At 36.4% G+C, this 20,562-nt stretch overlaps 1 protein-coding gene across 10 annotated transcripts in view; it reads right to left on the bottom strand.

Moving 5' to 3' along the window:
• Window positions 1-20,562, bottom strand: part of LOC105213327 (uncharacterized) — a 201,062-nt gene that overhangs the window by 41,422 nt on the left and 139,078 nt on the right. For 9 of the 10 annotated variants that reach the window (XM_029041040.2, XM_054232041.1, XM_054232032.1 and 6 more), the window contains 4 exons: window positions 14,143-14,313; window positions 10,451-10,598; window positions 6,043-6,170; window positions 1,283-2,057 (listed from right to left, as the gene is read on the bottom strand). In XM_029041040.2, the coding sequence (XP_028896873.1) occupies window positions 1,283-2,057; window positions 6,043-6,170; window positions 10,451-10,598; window positions 14,143-14,313 (1,222 nt within the window). Of the gene's footprint in view, window positions 1-1,282; window positions 2,058-6,042; window positions 6,171-10,450; window positions 10,599-10,948; window positions 11,251-14,142; window positions 14,314-20,562 lie in introns of those variants that run through there. The other variant, XM_054232053.1, reaches the window with a different exon arrangement.

Below are 20,562 nucleotides of genomic sequence, written 5' to 3' on the forward strand. Positions count from 1 at the left end.
TAAATTGTGTTATCGAAATATACATAGATGTTATAAGTGGTACTATGAAATCTTTTAATTTTTTGAATAAATTTTTCATAATTTTTTGTTTTGATTAGTAATTTCAAATTTAAATAAATTTAATTTTTTTTTAATTTTTGATAAAATTAAATTTGTTTATTTTTTTTTTAATTTTAAATTAAACAAAAAATAATATTTCTTTATAATTTTAATTAATTTTCAAGTTTATATTTATTATTGAGTCTTGATAGTGAAAATATCAAGCAGCATATTGGCTAACTCCTTGTAGACCTTTCGAAACACAAACCATTAGCTGGGCTACGACAACTTTTGTAACCTACTGGATCGAAGAAAGCATTTTAAGTTGCAAGAAGCCTATTTAAATGTCCTTTCCTAAATATTTTTTCACTGTATTTGAAAAATATTAACTTTTATCTATCAGAAATGATTTCTAAATCCTTCTTAAATTTATATTAAAGACATTTTAGGATTAAGATAATTTTTTGTTCCACGCGCCGAAATGTAGGCAACACTAAATTTGTTTATTACGAAAACTATGAATACTAACTGTTTTTAAGAGTCCTCAAGTACAAAATAGAACTCTAAAGAGTCGATAAAATCTTCTCCAAGCGAATATGTGCTCTTCACGGCACTGCGTGCTGGCCTTTCTTTACTTCCTGCCCCTCGAAGTACTCGAAGTACTACTTTTTGATTTCCTCTCTATTACTTTAAATATTAATGCACTCATTTGTGAACCCCTGCACAGCTACAAATGTGCGGATGCAAAACTCACTTTTAAACATTCTTCAAATTAACCTTCTTCACTTCGCTCGCTCGAAGAACTCAAGTGGCCGACGTCGCAACCTTTGGCAGCTCGGTAAGGTCTGTTAGCTCTGCACTTCAAATATTTTCACTACAAACTTAAACACTTTGCCATTTGAATAATTAAATTTGACGATGGGAACTTTAAAATTTCATAGAATTTTAATGTCTCGACATTCAACACGCCACACATATATTTATATATACTCAAAGGCTTTGAGTTGTGTTGGTGCATTGCTTGAGTGCTTGAGAGTTGCAGCAGAGTTGCCAAGTTGTGGTCGTGCCAAAGTGTATATGTGTGGGTGCGTGTGCTGATGCCTGTGTAAGTGCTTCTTTATTATACATATATGCTGTTAGCATACACTAATACCAATGTATATATACATATCTACAAAGTATTAATATTTATATAGACACACACACACATAGACAGTGCTTGTGCTTGTGTTAGCTCACATACATTGCAATTTTGCTTTGGTGCTTTTTGTTATGGTGCAGATGTGTCGGTGGTGCCGGTAGTGCAGACTCTGGTGCCGAGTCTACTGTGGCGGGTGAGGTGGTATAAGTGAAACCATCGAAATACTCGTGCATTTGTTGCATGCCATGATTGCTATTACTATTGATGATTACGTTGTTGTTGCCGCTGCCGCTGTTGCTGTGCTCCGTTATGGACTCATCAAGCGCGCCGGACGCAGCGTAACCAAAGCCAACACCACCAACACCGGCATATTGGCGACCAGTGTTAATGGTGTCCACCGAAACCTCAACATCATCACCATCAACGGCGTCCCCGCCGCCGCCCGCGTTGCTGCGTCCATCCTTCTCAGCTTTCTGCGCCATTTGTTGGCGCTGCCACTGTTGCTTTTGCTCGGTCTTTTGACGTCCACGCGCCGCCACATCGTCGCCCACCTCGAGCAGCGATTCATCTTCATCGTCGTACGTGTGCGGCGAATGCGAGGCCAACACGAGCGGATTGTTGAGACCCCACGAGGGTGGGTGCAGATAGTGTGGATAATTTGAATAGATTTCAGCGCGTATGCGATCGTCGTAGTCGTCCTCCTCCTCCTCGTCGGTGGCTATGTTGTTCGAAAGCTGTTGTTGACCGGTCGCATTGGCGGCTATCAATGAGTTCGACGACGACGAGGACGACGCTGATGATGATGTGCCGTTGTTGTATTGCTTTTGTTTTTGTTTGAATTTCGGTATGGCGCCATCCGGAAAGAATATTAATCTATCTGCAAGAGAGAAGTTAGAAGAGAGAAAGACAAAGAGCAGTGCTTGGTGCGCTTAAATACACGAGTGCAATGGAAATTCAATTAAGTTTAATACAAAATCATACTGAAAATGAAATATGGCGAAAAAAGGTGTGCGCTTAAATTCTATATATTTTAAATATCCTCAAACTTTATATATACTTCAATGTGCTTAATAAACCATTCAGCGCTAAACCATAGCTCAGATGCAGTGCGACGTCAAGTGCAAGAGTTGCTACCGAAAACAAAAGGTGCCAAGGAAATCTAAGGAAATGCAAAATTATCAACACAAAATTAATGAACAAAAAGTCTGGATTTAAAGAAGATTTAAAGAAAAAAATTATTTACAAAACAGAACAGTTTGTTTTAGCAATTCGTGTTAGTCAGTGAGTGTGTTTGTGCATTGGTGCGTGCTGTGTGAAGCGTGCAAGCGCAGATAGGTGAGGTGCGATTGATTAATATAAATATATAATATGATCGAGATAATACAAATATTTGCAATAAAACATTTTATAAAATTTGTAGAAAGTGCCAAAAGTGTTTTCTAAAAGCAACAAACATAAAGCGCAATCAGCGTCTGATTCTACAGTGACTTAGAATTTAAACGCTGGAAACAACTGTAACAAAAAAGAAATTTGGAAACTGAGATTAATTATGAGTATAGGTTCGTCAAACATCCGAGATATCAATTTTCCAATCAATTTTATTTATTCTAATATTGAGATTTTGTAGCGAGTAGTCCTGGTCCACTTGCGCTAGAGCGGTGGATATCCTAACTTCGAGTTCACTCGCCAAACGCTGGACAACAATCAGAACCTGTGCAGTAGCGATGTCTTACCGGCGCGCGGTGGACCGAAAATGTTTCTTCCAGCTGCTGTCGCTTAGGATGGTTCATTTCGCCGCAATCAATGGGGGTTGAGGTTAGGAATCAAGCCAGTTGCCAAAGCTGCTTGGAGGAAGGCGCAGAGTAATCATCCAAGCACTACCTCCTACAACGTCCAGCATTCGCCAGACTAAGGCACACCTTCGACGAACCCAGCGAAGGGACTGGAATCGAAATTAGCCGACTTAAGCATTTGGGGTTTCTTTAACTGTATTTCTGTTCATTTGACATCATGATAAAGATTTCAGTTTCTTTGAAAGTGTTAAAATGGTTACAGATAAGAAATTAATTCGACGAAAAAAATATTAATATTTGTTTCTTTCATATTTTGACACAAAATTAGTGGCTATATAGTGGGCGAATTCAGTTGATTTAGAACTTCTTTAATCAAGTAATTGCCTTTTTAAGGATCTTATAAACATTTCTATTTTCGAGAGTGTCAATACAATCAAAGGTCTTTGGAACACTAGTTCTGATCCCGAGATATTTTGTTAATTTTATAACACTTGGATCCACTTGTGTCTCAAGATTATATAGCATAGGTAGACACTGAGTAGATATACTTCCACAATGATTTGACATTAAAACTTGTTCTGTATAATGTTCACAAAGCATTACATTTTATTAACCTTAAACCGATAGATTTTGACATAAAAAAGCCAAAATTAAAGTTACAAATCATGATCTTTGTTGATAAAGCTTTCCGTATGAGAAAAAGAGATAATATTTATATTCGATTTAGAATTTAATTACGTTCAATAGAATATTCTAAAATTCCTTGAAAGAAGCTTATATTCTTTACAAAATACATATATCTTCAAATACTTTTCGAGTTAAGTCAATTACATAGTGGTACAACAACGAAGAAAGCAAGAACATAGAAAACCAGAGTGGACAATGCAATAGGGATTTCTCACAGATATTTAAGAGCAGAACTATATTATTTAGCTACAATTTATTATACATATGTACATATAAAAGTTATTGCTACTGCAAATTCAATACTTCAAAGTCGTTTATGCCTCAAACAAAGGCACTAAATACATGAGACTTCACGTATGTATGTATGTAATTGACCTTACGGTTGGTTCGCTAAATTTATTGATCCACATTTTCTTTTTTCACAGTTTAGGATCCGACACAGCATACGCTTTTAAGTGTCAGCAATATGAATGCAATGCGCCAACAAGTACAACAACATAAAGAAAACTGACATACACAGGAAGATGATGCGCCAAGCAACATGAATGAGTAAACCAATCACAGATGCTAACATGAGAAATGCAATAGACGAATTGCGGCACTTGCACACCTACACATATAAGCCTATATTGCATATACATATGTTTGTATACATGAATGTTTATAAACATTTCTGCGTGACTAAATGCGACAAAGGTGTTTGCTGTTGACTTATACACTAAGGTGAGCCAACATGCTGACATGCAGAGACTAACGATGCTGTTGACAGACAGTGTCACGGTGACACTGACAGCAACAACAACAACAACTACAGAAAGAATAACTCAAGTGACAGCAACAGCGACAACGAATGTGTTGCTAAGTGCAGCAAGAACTAGAAATATAGATGCAATTGCTTTGCAACAAATTACTACAACAACAAATCGCATACAAACAAGCCAAAGACAATAAACATACACACGATTATATATAAGTATTAGGCTTTCAACTATAAATAGGCGAGTGAGTACTGGCTGAGATAACAAAGAGCATACGGAAGCAGCAGCAGCAGAAGAGATGCGTAAAGTGTAAATTTAGATGACTGAGATGCAAAGCAGGCATGAAGGTGAAGCTAAGCAGATTGAACTGCAAAGACATAAGTACATGTGTAGGTGAGTGATGAAATACAAAGAAGACTTGCCAAGAAAGCTTTTGTGACAGTTTGTGTGGAAGAACAAGTATGACTCAGGCAGGCAGGTGACACAAGCAGTGCGTGGGAAAATGGTGTTTGATTGAGTAAGTAGAGTGCAAGTTGCAGTGACAGTACAGAAGAAGCTGAGTAAGTTAAGGTTAAGGCGAGCTGGCTGCAGATGCGTATGTGTGTGTGTGTATGAGTGTGCGTAGGCGAGTGATTTGTGAAGGCATGGCAATGTAGGCGATAGAGGCGAGCTGTTGGAGGCGAACGTGATGCATGATGCGTGTGTGTGTGTTGGGGTGAAAGTGAGCAAAACTGCCAGATTTGGTAGCTTTGTTTCATACTTTTACTTTATTCTGTTTGTTTGGCGGTGTACGGTAGGCTACATATTAGTATTGGCGTATATAAGTAAGTAAGTAGGTAGGTAGGTAGTCTTAAATTGAGGCGCATAGTTTTGAGTTGATGCAGAAGCGTGCGATTGTTGGTTGTTTACTTTACTTTATTTTTTCAAAGATACATATTTTTTTGGAAGCGATTGTATGGCAAAATTCAATGAGTAAGAAGTACGAAGTAAAGTAAAGGAACCAAACGCAGGAGTAAAGAAATAAAACATTTTAAAATTTAAAAAACAATAAAAACAACAAATAAAATCAAAGAGGTAGTTAAAAGTGGTTAGAGTTACAAAAAAGTTGACACGAAACGCAAAATCATAAAAAACAGAATACACAAAAATTGAAAATTGGAAAAAAAAACAATATTTCTTTAGTAGCGAGAATTTCAATTACTTCAAATTTCATAACTTATGCTTGTTTTTGTTTTTTCTTGCTTTTTGCGTACGTTGCGAATTTTTCAATATTTTGCTATTTTTTTCATTTGCTGATTTCGGTGCAAAAATCATACTTGTTCCTTTACTTTGTCTACTTTGATTTTTTTTGTTCGTTTTACTTATCCATAATGCATTTATTGCGAAAATAATTTGTTTACTTGCTACTCTTGCACAATTTACGCTGTGTGCTGTTGACAAATGCTTGCTTTGCAGTTGTTTACTTTTACTGATTTTTTTACTTTATTTCAATTTAATTTCGATTTGCTGCTTGCTATGTGTTCTCTTCTTGCTTTGCATGGCTTTGCGTTAGTTTTGTTGTTTTATTTGTACTTTTTTTGTTATTTTGATTTTTTTATTTTTTTGCTTTTATTTTATAACTTACCCACACACGGATTGTGATTAACTATATTAAATATACGATCACAGCGTTTTTTCATATGATTATTCGGACAGATACAGCCGAACATGGGCGAGAGGCGTAAATTTGTCCACGAGTCGTGACATGCATCTCTGTGTTGAATGAAGAAAAAGAAGATTAATACATGTATATAAACAATTTTGTCATGCGATATATGAACTATTATTATAATCGACATTTCTTAGACATATGAATTAAAAATATTTTATTGAAACTGAAACCAAAAACTCAACCTCTATAAAGGCATTTATAATATCATACGGCAGTCCGATGTGTAGAATTCTTATTAAACAATCTGCACAAGCCAACACCTTCTACTAAAATATCTTAAATCCAATGCGGTTTGCTTCGTGGGAACACTGAACACAGAAATAATCATGAAAAGTCATCAAGTAACATCAAAACATCTTCAATAACTGTGTCATATTTCTAGATCAGGATCAGAGATTTCTTAATTTTGATATACAGGAAACCCCTTTTCAGAAGACATAGCTATGGGGATGATGAAAGTAGCTTTGTACCATATGTTAATAAATTTATCGTTGAAATTACTCTAGAATTCACTCTACGAAGCTGCGAAATTATGCGATCTATAGTCTTGAGTACTCCCTAAAACAGATATCTCTAAAAAAGGCAAATATACATATGTAATCCGGTTGCAATAATCTTGAAAGTAGACAAAAACTAGAATAGTAAACTCCTCTCTCGACGAACAAAGACCAGACTCTACAAGTTCTTCGTGCTTTCCGTCCGGCTATTTGCGGTGGAGGAAGGTTTTACGGATTTAAGGTTCCTTGCGCATCGGCGACGACGAATACCGCATTCGATAGAACAATGAACTGTACGCATTATACGACGACATTGGCATAGATCAGTTGGTACGGTAGGTAGGTCATGTGGTCCGAATGGATGAGCATACTTGAGCTCTGGAGTAGAGGAGACAAGAACAGTGGCTACTCTGGCTAGGTCATGAGTTTCGGATGGATCTTAGCTCTGAGAGTGAAGAAGATAAGAAGGCACGTTGGAGTTGTAAAAGGACTTTTGAAGAAAATTGGATTTTTAGCAAAGATCATTGAGATATTTCCTGTAAGCTCAAACTCAAATTATCTCTCTGCAAAAATTGTGAATATAAATAAGTCAAAGACTCCACGGGCCAAGACCATGAGAAATTTTGAATATATTGAAACCTCAACTTTGGGCTGTGTTTGGACAAAGCAAATCACACAGTGCTGCTTCTAATAATAAACAATCCCAAATTTGAGGCTTCGTATTATCTTCTGATAAAAGACTCAACTTTTGTGAAGTGAACGCATAATTATATACAAATCTTGATTATTAGGTGTGGTATCATAGTGAATTCTTTAGAGTTCTTAGTATATTCATTAAGAAAATAAAAAATTACAGAGAAATTGTTGTATGTAGAACACTATCAGTCTTTTGGAGGGACTCTAAACTATAAATATATCTTATAAATATTTAAACACCCCACAATTAGAGAGAGATGCTCAAATAGAACTCTAACAATGGTTCTAACACCAATCCATATGTAATTTAATCGAACAAAATGAGAATTAAATTGGCTACAGTTATCATAGAATTCATAAATTCAATACAAAATGAAATTTGTATAAAAATTTTTGAGTTTATAAATAACGTTTGAACTGAAAAATGTATTGAATATTTACCGACATTTCGAAACTTTCGTTATGCGAATACAAATAAGTTCCGATATTCTTCATTCACTTTTAATTTTCTTTACTTTTCCGCACTTTGGCTGCATATATCATAGTTGTGAGAATGTTTCTTGGCACCAATTTGTCCAACTATTCAAATATAATGCACTCGAGTGCTCAAGTTACTGGCTGCAATAAAGCGATTCACTCGTAATTGAGGGCAGCAAAACTTTTTCATAACTACCAGCCAGAAATATATACACCGACATCTACAATATATATATGTATACATATATAAAAGAAGAGGAACTTTCACTATTCTTCGTCTGCAGCTGAGCCACACACCCACAACGCTTGTCTGCGTGCCATTTCCTTTACTTATTTGACTTTAGTGACCAAATTTGTTGAGTCTTTTTTGCAGCAGCTGAACTTTTTCCATTTGACTATGCGACGCAAGCGCCAATGTGTTGTGGTCTGCTTGCGGTTAGCCGACGTTCTTTCCAATCAAATTTCAATTAGAAGCGAAGGGGAAACAAGGGGTTGCGTTGGCCATAAGTTTTTATGTGGCAGTGAGTGCAAATGAGTGTGTGTGTGTGTGCGTAGCAGAGAGAGAGAGACAGAGAGTAAGTGTATGCATGCAGTGCAAATATACAGTTGAAAAGGTCACAAACACACACACACACACACACACACTTACTTAAAATGGATCCCCTGCACACACAAGCATATATAATAAATTATTCAGCTCTCCCCTCTGCGTACTCAGCATTATGTTGCATGCAACGTCTGAATCGGCGAAGCATTGAATGTGAATGGCAAGTTGCGGAGCGCCCTCCATAGCAACTGCCAAAGTGCTGGTGAACTCAGTTATGAACTCGGAAACTTTATTTTTCTCTCCATGCAAATCCTCAGGGGGCTCGGTGGGGGAGGGTGCAGTGCCGAAAAGCGTCTGAGAAAGGAAAGCATGAGTTATAACCGAATACTATTGAACATTGGCGCTATTGCAGCGACAAGCATGAAGTGGGTGCGTTGGGTCTCTGCATTGTGCAGACGCTCTCACACAGCTGTTGGCACTACCCCAGCTATTAATTATGTAGAATTCATTATCGATGATAATAATTGATTTTAATTGTAGTTGAATAGTGCAGCGACTTGTTGCCGCCTGAATTGTGGTGCGCGCTTGCAGCGAGGGTGCGTAGTGCCACAGCAGTGGGTCGGTGTTTGAAGTGTCGCAGCAGTGCCATTGGCTGTGCTAATTAACTGCGGATTGTTGACGTCGTCGAATGGCGATAGATTTAATTAAGTCGGCGACGGCGGCGCTACAGGCAAAACAAAGCAAGCTGATGATTGAACTTATTGTAGTTTGTTTGCCATAACCGCTAACTGGCAGACAGTTGTACAAAAGTTGGAATAAGCTAAGTTTGTGCAGATATGCAAAAGTAATAAGTGTCGAACTTCATGTCATTTATAGAGTTTGGTATAAAATATTTGCAGAAATATGACAAAAAATTGAATGAATATGAGCTCTACATGGGTTTTTTTGCAATATGAAACTGAGTCCAACATATATGAATAAAGCAGTAACAAACTATTCGTCAGGACAACTTAAAATGAGTGCCGATATATGTAAGAGGAAAGGACTAGGATAGAACAGATTCAACAATGTTCAAACTCTCCTTATCTAATATTTTCGGAACATTCTTAGTTAGAACGCAAAACAGGTCCACCTTTTACTGTACAAGTAGTGAGTAGGTTTATTATTCTCCTCACACTATACTCTATATAAAACTCCAAAACTTATGCCCGGTACTCAACCGATTTATATGAAATATGAACTTTTTACTATATCTTTTTTTGTCAGATCACGGGTGAGACGTGTCATGTTATTTTTATTCAGTTTGATTGGTATTTCATTAAGGAAAGACTTACGTCAAAACATCATTTACAAATTGTTCAACTTTATTACGAAAATTCCCATTCTGTAAAGAATGTGTTTCGCTCGCTTCACTCAACTTATGGTCAGCCATTTCTGTCTTAATGGGTATGTGAACAACCTGAATTGGGATTAAGAGCAACCTGAAGAGATTCAAGAGCTACCATTTCATCCAGAAAAATAACTATATGGTGTGGTTTGTGAGACGGTGGAATCAACGGTCCATATTTCTTTAAAAATGATGCCGGTGAGAACGTAACCGTCAATGGCGACCGTTATCACGCCATGATAACCGACTATTTGATGCCTGAAATTATAGTTCGTGATCTCGGCGACATTTGGTTTCAGCAAGACGACCCCACTTAACACACATCGCATAAAACAATGGATTTATTGAGAGAACACTTCGCTAGTTACCAGTTGAAGTGCTCGAACGAGCCATTCAAAATTGGACTCAATGGATAGATCATGTGAGACATAGCAGCGGCCAACATTTGAAAAAGATAATCTTCAGAAAATAAATCCCAAAGAATGTTTTTTGGAATGATAATAAACATGTTTGTTTTTTCTTTAAAAGGAAAATTTCAATATAAATTACTCCTTATATGATCACTATTGCGTTTATATACGCATTCACTATCAACAATTTAACTCTCTTGTCGACTCCTCAATTTGATTATATTTCAGTTCATCTAAATACCGTAATTAAAATATATTACTTTTAACCTCTCCTCTTAATAAACTCGTTCGTTTTCAATTCAATTACCTGTTCTCCATTTTGCACTTATTGTCTCGCACTTTACAGTGTGCCTTGAAATCCTCGAAAAGCTTGAGGCATTTACGTTCCTGCTGACACACAGACAATGCGTGATTGCATGTCGGCAATGCATCTATGGGATATGGATCCTTTTCGGCTGCAATTGAGAAGAAAATTGATTCTTAATTATTATATATTTGCAACTAAATTAACACATTCTATATATGCGAAAAAAACAACAACAAATATACACAAGCATCTTTTGCTCGAACAACTTCACTTTATTTTCAAAGTGAATTAAAGAGTTAAGAATAAATATTTTTTGGTTTGCACATCAACCGAACAGAAACTCATATGAATCCTTTGGCAATTTCATTTTCTTTAAAACAAGTCACACACATACACTCTTGTACTCTCTCACTCTCTACTATGTATTCGTTACTGCAGAAAATTGGTATTTTATAGTCGGGGCATATGTGTTTATGCCGTCTGTTGCCGCATACTTACGACGTAGCTGGAGAGCCATTAGACGGAAATTACTTTGAGGCACTTGAGCGTTTCTTACTGCACAACACACTTCCTTTGGCAACCACAAACACACCTGCTGATGTACTTATATGTATCTGTGTATGTGTGTAACTGCCGTTATATGGAAAATGTAAAATTGCGTAATGGTGGCAGAAACCAAAATCGAATTAAGCAGAAAAATCGTTATCTTCGTGTATTCCGGTTGTGAGTATTTTGAAATGTCTCGTTGTAGGTTAGGCAGTGAAGGGATGTTTTTTGATTGTTAAATAAATTGTTGGTTATTAAAGTATAAAAAGAAATTTTATTAAATTGTCATAAAATTGACAATTTATTTTATAGAGATTGTGTCATAAGTAATAAAGGTGGTTTCTCAGTTTTTCGAAATTTCCTTTTAAAATCGAAAATTTTGCCTGCAAATTTCAAAAATAGGCTTTTGAAAAATATTATCAATTGCCGGATATATTTAATTACTGAAAATTAATAATATGGATATAAGCTACATTTCATACAATTTATTGGTAATATTGAAATGACAGATGATAAAGGTGAGATCTTCGAAAAAAAAAAAAAATTAGTATTTGGTATAACAAGTACTTAAAAAAATATTGATTGATTTGGTACAATACCCAGAAAGAATCGGTTTTGTCATCTAATGTAAATGAGAATATTTAAAATATATTATAATAATAAAGAGATTTCAATTTTCGAACGAAAGTCATTATATTGTTTAGGATTGCTGGGGTAATCCGTAGATCGATTTCACTCATTCTCGCCATAAGGCTATATTATATCCAAGATAATGTATTCATTTAATTCTGCTAAAATGTCTCGCATATTAACCTATATATACCGAAAAAGCCCAAAAGATGTTTGAAATCTCTAATATTAAGTATATGGGAGCTAGTAGAAGTTATGACTCGATTTCACCCATATTTGGCGAAGAGACACATTTCTAGATGAAAAATATTCCCTCCGAATTTATAATATCTCAAAGATTTACCGTTATTTTCGGTACAAAATTATTCAAAGGCCTCAGTGTCTTCATATTCGGCATATGTGGCCTTGGAAACTTAATGTCCGATTTCGACAATTTCTCAAATGTAGTGTTTTATTTTTTTTTGTGTAAAGTTTCATTTTTTCCGTGATCTTTATTGATTCTTGTGGTGTATATTATAAAGTGAACGAATCAGATTGAATTCAGAATTGCGTCATAAGGGAAGTAAGCGTGGTTGTGGACAGATTTTTCCTATTTTCAATCTATAACATAAGAATAACTCGGACAGATAGACATATGAATTTCAACTCGTCTCATAATCCTGACCATTTTAATATATTATATGTACATATATATACCAAGTATATAAGTGATTTAGTCGTTGCAAACAATCGTTAGGCCATCACAAGTATTATACTCTGTGCAACATTTTGCGAGAGTATAAAAAATCCGATTGAACATTTACTCAGACTCTAGAGAGGTAGCAATATAGCAGATATATTATATAAGTCACTACTTGTCTACTAACACATTCCAACTGAGTTGAAGATTTAAAAAAAATATTTCGAAATGGTGCCCTTACATTTGTAAAGGAATATTGCTACCAAAAACCTCCATGCATACTTTGTTCAGCCACATATTCTAAGAAGAACGCACATAAACACTGTCAACTTGCAATCCTTTCATCTATCTTCCCAACATATTCCTGCTATCAAGCCTTTGTTTCATTTGAGCCACAGATAGTGCTTGTTACAGCCACAATATGTAGTCTTTGTATGAAATGTTGCCGTTGCCACCGCCACTAACCAACCATCGACGGCTACTAAGCGACTGCCGGTAACTGCGTTGCGACTTGTGAAAGGTGTATCTACGAGTTGCGGCTGATATGCCATGGCATGTGGCGATGCTTGAGTGCCGCATTACGCTACTGACTTTGCTGCAATCGGATGAGACGCTATAAATGAGCGCATTGTCACGTTGCAGGTGCACGGAGGCAAGCACACACATACCACCATATATGTAACATGAAGCATATACAGCTATGTAGTTCTAACGCTCCATCGTGAAAGTGATTTGCTTGTTTTATATGCTCAACAAGCTTTAGTTCAGTGCTTGCACTCACACCTCGTCAAGCGCCGGTAAGTATGCAACAGTATATATAGCACTTCAAGCTAATAAAAAAAGAACAGTAAGGATAAGTTACTTAAGGTGCACTTTACTCAATTTCCTTGTCTTCCACAGCGCACATTTATCGCATGTGTGTATGTTTGTGTAGTGTCTTCAAAGCGTCGCAGACAGTCTGCTTTTGCTTTCAATGATTCCCGCTTGTCTCGTGCGCCTTTGCCGCAAAGTGGCGACGGCGTATCCTCATGAGTTTCCACTTTATAAATTACAATTTGTTGCTGCGTAATTCACCGCATGATTGAAGTGCGCTGCTTCACTTTGTAATAACAATAAATCTTCTCAACTTTAGCACAGACACAGATACATACATAAGCGTGTACAAATGTCGTCTTAAGCCGCTGAAGTTGTTCTCCTGCCCCGCTGTCTATATACACTCCATTTGTTGTTGTTGGTTTTGTCATTGTTTTTATTGTTGTTGTGGTTGTCTATTGTTTGGAGTTGGCAACAAGGAGTTGCTAGGAAAATTTATTGTGTTTTGCTCGGCTGCTCTAGTGCGTCGAGATTCAGCATGCCGCTAAGCACTGGAGTGTCTACGCAGCCAAAAGCGTCTCTCAGTGTGTGTGTGTGACTAGAAGCGTGTACAATTGTGGCAATGTAATGAGGCGTCGAATTAATTGCGTATAAGTATCTAAGCTAAACGGATATTTAATAAAAGTGGATGTTGTTATTAACGAAGAGGCGCTCAGGAGGCGAAAAATAAGGAAGAAGTGGAGATTTTGGAATTATTATTGTCTAGAACCAATCTTGTATCATACAATCAATAAAACAATGTAAATGAGGTTTGCTCAAAAAATAACGGGAATTTTTCAAAAAACAAAAACATACATTCAAGTGGGATTTATGAGAAATCTCATCAATTCAGTCTCGAAATTTCAAATCAAAATCAGCCCCTAGGCTAGGTGATGGTTGATAATTTTTCTAATTATTTTCTCTTTTAAAAAAATATAATTACTGTTATTATAGCATTTTCAATTGTATATAGTATTAGACCCACCTTTCTTAAGCACAAAACCGCATGGATGATCGAAGAGAAAATCACGAAAATGATTACAATCCGGATCCATGCCGGGCTCTTTGCAAAGGCAGGTTGGACGAAAGAACTGAAAGGCTTGTAATGTCCTTAAGGCGGCTTGACATTTCGTCACAGTAACGGTACTGCATGACACTGTAAGAAAAACAAGAATTTTTTTTCAGAAAATAATTATTATATAGAGTTTTCATTATTTAATTTAATATTTTATTATAATAATTTGTGTAAATATATATAGAAATATATATATATACATAAATATAAAAATATATTTTAATATTTATATATAAAAAAAATTAGAATAACGCCTAAAAATATGCAATTTTGTTTATTACACTTTAAACGTTGCCTACATTTGTGCGCGAAAAATTATACCTTTAGAATACAGAAATAAAGGAGCTTAAGTACAAAATGAAACCCAACAAAAAAATTTAATGACAACTTATCTAGTAATTTCACTGCTAATAACAATATTTGGTGTCAAAGAACTCAAATCTTCTAAAAAGGTATACACTCATATATATGAGAAAACACCCATCACTTAAGCCACAAGTACCACAAATTGACAGTTTATGACAAACAGATTGTCATGGCCAACCGACCACCATTATTAAAATAAATGGCAGTTTGGCCACTGGCTATTACTATATTTACAAATGTTGTAAGTAAGTGTGTCTGCTTGTAAATTCTATGCAAAGAGGATCAAAAGGGATTCATCCTTAGCAATTGCCCTTGAGAACTCTATATCTAAAGCAAGTGTCACTGCTAAGCTGTTGCAATAAACCTTTATTTATGCTTATTCGATTGTAATAATACTCTCCGCATATAATCGTAAATATATTTGAAGACACATATAATTCATATGAACAGATGATAATAGCCAGAAAATAAGGGTAAATAAGGGAAATAGAATGTACATAGAGGAGAATATGAGCCATATGAATATTTATGAGAATTGAGAATATGAATTAAGAACGTTTAGACTATTCTAAAGATATTACAAATGTATGAGTGGAGGAGGTTCCATCATGTTTTCTCACTTGGTTGCAGGCTAATCTGAACATCAAATGAATGGCCTCCTACTGAACTCGGCAGCAAAGGGAATATGTTGGTTGGATATCTCCCCTTTTCAGAGTAGTGAAATATATAAGGTCTTGCTCTGCGGGTTTCATTAGCTAAGATCATCACTTAGTATCGTTATAACTCTAATAGCACAGCTAACTCGAGACCAGAACCCGAACCCATTCTTTTATGAGTGAAATACTTGGCTTGTTTATAGGTTTCGACAGACACAGATATTCATGAGTCATAGGCAACAATCGGTAGTTTTTCGAGGTTGATTTTATGAGGATATCGATATCATTGGAAACAACAACCGCGCCGTTAGTTCTGCTTTTTCCCGCCTGGATAAGGAAGCGAAGCGAATGGGTCTGGTGGTGAACGAGGACAAGACGAAATATCTCCTGTCATCAAACAAACAGTCAGCGCATTCGCATCTTGGCTCCCACGTCACTGTTGACATTATAACTTTGAAGTTGTAGATAATTTCGTATACCTAGGAACCAGCCTTGAAATCCAACGCAGAATCACTCTTGCCAACAGGTGCTACTATGGACTAAGTATTCCCGTCCTACTTTATGGTGCAGAAGCGTGGACGGTGTCAACATCCGATGAGACGGCACTAGGAGTTTTCGAGAGAAAGGTTTTGCGGAAGATTTATGGTCCCTTAAACATTGGCAAAGGGGAATACCGCAGAAGATGGAATGATGAGCAGTATGTGTTGTTCGACGACATGGACATAGTCTAGCGAATAAAAAGACAGCGGTTACGCTGGCTACATAGGTCATGTTGTTCAAATGGACAAAAGTGCCCAGCTCTGAAAGTTTTCGATGCAGTACCTGCTGGTGGAAGCCGAGGAAGAGGGAGGCCTCCACTCCGATGGAAGGACCAGGTGGAGAAGGACCTGTCTTCACTTTGTATTACCAATTGGCGTGGCGCGCTGTTGTAGACTCGGCTATAACCGCGCAGTCAAGAAAAAGAATCTCCGCACTTTTGTATGAGAATAAGAAATTTCACTCATTTCTGTGCTAATAGATCCCATAAAAGCTTTAATATTCCTTCGTTTCAAGAGAACTAAACCTGTCATTCTACCCTTCTTAGCAAACAGAACGAAGGAGTAAAGTTCAGATAAAATCACTAAGTTAAAACTATAACTGTAAAATAGCTTCAAAAATGTTCCATCGATTAAGCCTCGAACAATTGCGGCGAGTTAACCCTACTCAGCAAACTATTTTCTCGATGACCTTTATTTGGATTTTATCAATAACAAAAGTTAGTTTTTGCTACTCGAAAAGTTTGTAATAACTGCTACTACAACAACAATAAATAATTCATAATAAAAATTTTCTTCTTGTGGCCAAGTCGTAAGTCTACTAGAAGTTTATACCAGTTTAAATTTCGCGGCGGATACCGGGTCAAAACTTATTTATTTTTATTTTTCCTTTTAAACTATTCCACCATTTTGCTACAATTATACTAGGCACAATGGCAACACTCATCTTAATGCAACCACTTAAGTTGCCACTTTGGTTGTTTGCCGAAACAAAAAGAAAAAAACCGAAGAAAAGCTCTTTGTACAAATTGTTATTGTTTCAAATTTTGCTTTGTTTGCATTCGCAATTTATTTAATTGCATTACGGTTAACGGAAGCCAAAACAGAGGCAATTAATTCAGTTTCGTTAAAGGCAATACATACACCAAAGCCAACTTTCGCTCACATTCCCTCTCCCGCCTCTCATCTCTATCCACAGCATACTCAAAGCACAAAAAATCCAACCGTTACTTGCAGCCTTCAGTGGCACTTATACTCGCCGACAGCTTATAGGCGAAATTTACTTAAAATTCTCAACGTATTTTCCAACTCTCTCAATCCTATTGACTTACTATTTGTGCGAGTTCTTTAGTGGGCACAATGAAAAAGCAAATGCGGACTTCGAAGTGGCATTGCCAACAATGCATGAAGTCCGGCGCGCAAAAAAGTATGCAACAGCGAACGTAAGAGCACTTACTTATTCACTCATTTCCTCCACTCGCGCGTTGCATAATTTTGGGCGCACAAAGGCCACGCTCCGTGACCGAAACTGCAAGGGATTTAATCATTTCGTTGTTGCTTGGCGGTTTTCTTCATTCTTCAGCGCCTTAACTGTTGTTGTTGCTGTTGTTGTTGTCGCGATCGTCTTATAGACGTCGTATATACGATTGAGCGTGAGTGAGTATGTTGTTGTTATATTCGAGGTGTGAGTGTGTTTGCGTGCATATTTAAGACGCTTAACGGTGTCAACGCCAGCAATGTACAAGCGTATGATAAAGTAGCTGCCAGTGGTGGTGGTGGTGGTGGCGAATACGAAAATTGCAATTATCATAAATAAGGACTGTCACAACCGCGTCGACGTTGATGGCGTTTTTGTTGTGCTCGGTGTTGTGTTGTGTGCGCTGAAAATCGATGCAAATGAATTGGTGTTTATGTGGCAGCGAAAGCGCAAACATGCAATAATAACAAACGGGGGGCATTTCAGGGCGAACGTGTGAGTTATTGATTTATTTCTGAGAATAAAGGCGGTCAAAATTTTGGCTCTGGGGGAGACTATCAGACAAACATAGAACTTCCGAAGATTGCTTTGAAGCCAAAGAACTTTTTTTATAACTTTATTTCTATTTCTGGAACCAAAGAGCTTTCTTCATAACACATTGATGGTCGAAGCTTTCAAAAAGCTTTCTTCAAAACTCCCTTTGTGGCCTCAAACATGGATAAGCATATTTTTAACGGATTCACAGGGAAAATTTATAGCATCCGTATCAAAGTTTAAAGCCAAAGAGATTTTTCATAAAGATTTCTCTCTCTCTCTGTGGTACCAAAGAGCTTTTTCTATAATTTTTTAAATAGATCATCTAAAGCATCCGTAAACAATTCTGGAGCCGAAGAGCTTTTTATAAAGCTTTTTCGATACAATTCTAAACCCGAAAAACTTTTTAAAAAGTTCGCTTTGTGGTACCAAAAAGCCTTTTATATAATTCTTTACAAGGAAAATCATTCGTAAATAATTCTGAGGCCGAATATCTCTGTACCCAAAAAAAGATCATTTTCTATAATTCTTTACATGGAACATCTATAGCATTGGTAAAGAATTCTGAAGTCGAAGAGCTTTTTTATAAAGCTTACTGACTCTCTGGAACTAAAGAGCTCGTTTTTATAATTATTTTTGTCGCTCGGAGTTGGCTTAAATCTTAGACGAACCGCTATTTAACAACTTTACAGCATGATCTTGACCAAACATAAGTAGAAAAGCTCTGAAAAACCAGCTTATTAAGGCTTTAGATATACTTACATATATATACATTTCCGAATAGCTTTCACCTGGAGTAACCCATTCGCATTGAATTTGCGCACGTCAGCTGCAGGCAGCCAACGCATTGTCTTACAATTGTTTGGATTAAAATGATTAATTTCAGTAAAAGCATTCAATACAAGTGCAATGAAAGCGTCGAGAAGAAATATAGACTGACTGGCTATTTTATGGCGAACTCGAGTGTTTACTCGAATACCTACTTTATGTATGTACATACGAACGCAAACAGTAATTAATTTATACATTGAAATGAAAATAACGGTATACATGCATATATGCATTGTTCACTTCTAATAACGGTTGGTATTTTATAAAACCAATTTGTTGATTAAATTTTTAACTACAAATTTTATATGCCAACCATATTTAAGTTACTTTTCGCTTTCAGCGTCGCTTGATTATCCTACTTCAGCAGGTTACAACAAACACGCTCGTGTATTCTTGACTTAAGTGTGTATGAAACAGGTCAACAATAAGCTGGCCAATACGAGTACATGCAGCGTGTTCAATTAAAATTTACGCTTTCATGAAAACACGCACATACACACACAGACAAGCCAATATATGCAACACAAGGATGATACACTTCATGAACACCACACAGCACAAGAATTTCAATATTGATTGTAAAATTTTATTTTATTTTATTTTTCTACTTCATTACAAGTGCCCACACATACACAAGCCACGCAAGCGGTTATGTAAACGTCAAGGTTCATATGCAAGTGTCAGAGAGTGAGGGCGTGAGATAGTGTGAGGGTTCATCTGTATGCGCCTGTGGATATGCAAGAATAAAGCAATATTGCATGCTGCAAGTGTGTTGCTTTCAAGTTTACAAGGGTGAATGCATATATGCGGACCGCATAAGGACTTGCAAAGGAGGCTACACATATGAATATGTTTACAACTGAATACTTGTATAGTTGTTATATATAGACATGTAAAAATAGACCATTTAAGATGGATTTTGTTAATAAAACCATATTTCTTGTTGATTATATAATTTAAAATCTCTTTCTGATCAAACTTAAAGCTTTAAGCTTCGTTTAGTGCTTTGATTTCTTAATTATTGTATGATCTTATAAAGTGCTTCAAGGAGGTGCTCACATCGCTTATAATGTAGATATTATTATGAGTTTAACATTCTTCAAATTTTAAGACACCTTCGAAAGCTTAATACATGTCGTCAATTGTATCCTTAGAGCTTTAAGCTCTCCACCGAAGTGATATGTTCGGCTAACTTAACGCGTAGACACGAAAACGCTGCAGTTGATCTCGTTTGTGAAATCTTGAAACCCATGTTGAAACGCTTACACTAGACTAGTTATCCCTTAGCTTTTTCAGTTAGAAAGCTCTAGTAAAAAATCGTCCAGTTTAAGGACAGATTACTCAGAATAGCAGTCCAATGTGAATACTCTCTGCAGGAGAAGTTTAATTTACGTTTAAATTATATAAGAACTACTATATATACAGAAAAATGATATATTGAAAGTCAGTCAGCTGTCTTGTGAGGAAGTCTGCCACGAACAACAGACATATCTCCTTTTACTGTGAGAAATATAAACACTTCAGTAACTGAACTGTATTCAGTGAAATTCTATTTAAAGCCTTCAGCAACAGACATATTTAAATGGGTTCACTGTACGAGCACTGTCCATATAAGACACCAACAAAAGAATTTATATATCTATATACCTACAACTGCATCCATGCATACATTCGTAGGTGCAGCAATTGCCTTAAATGGCAACAACTACAATAGACCATATAAAATAATCACTTTGTATGTGGCAATTAAAGCAACAACATTAATTTTATTATCACCAGCATAGTGGCTGCATAACTGACCCTAAACCTCAAGAAAGCCAATGTCACATACTAGCAGTAAAACATATATGCATATATGGATATAAACTCTAGACCTTAGAGTTGCATGTCCACTTGCAGCACTTGCATAGTGGCAAATGAGTCAGCCCAG

This window comes from Zeugodacus cucurbitae, chromosome 2 (genome assembly GCF_028554725.1).
Source record: "Zeugodacus cucurbitae isolate PBARC_wt_2022May chromosome 2, idZeuCucr1.2, whole genome shotgun sequence".
In the NCBI taxonomy this organism is placed as follows: Eukaryota; Metazoa; Arthropoda; class Insecta; order Diptera; family Tephritidae; genus Zeugodacus; species Zeugodacus cucurbitae.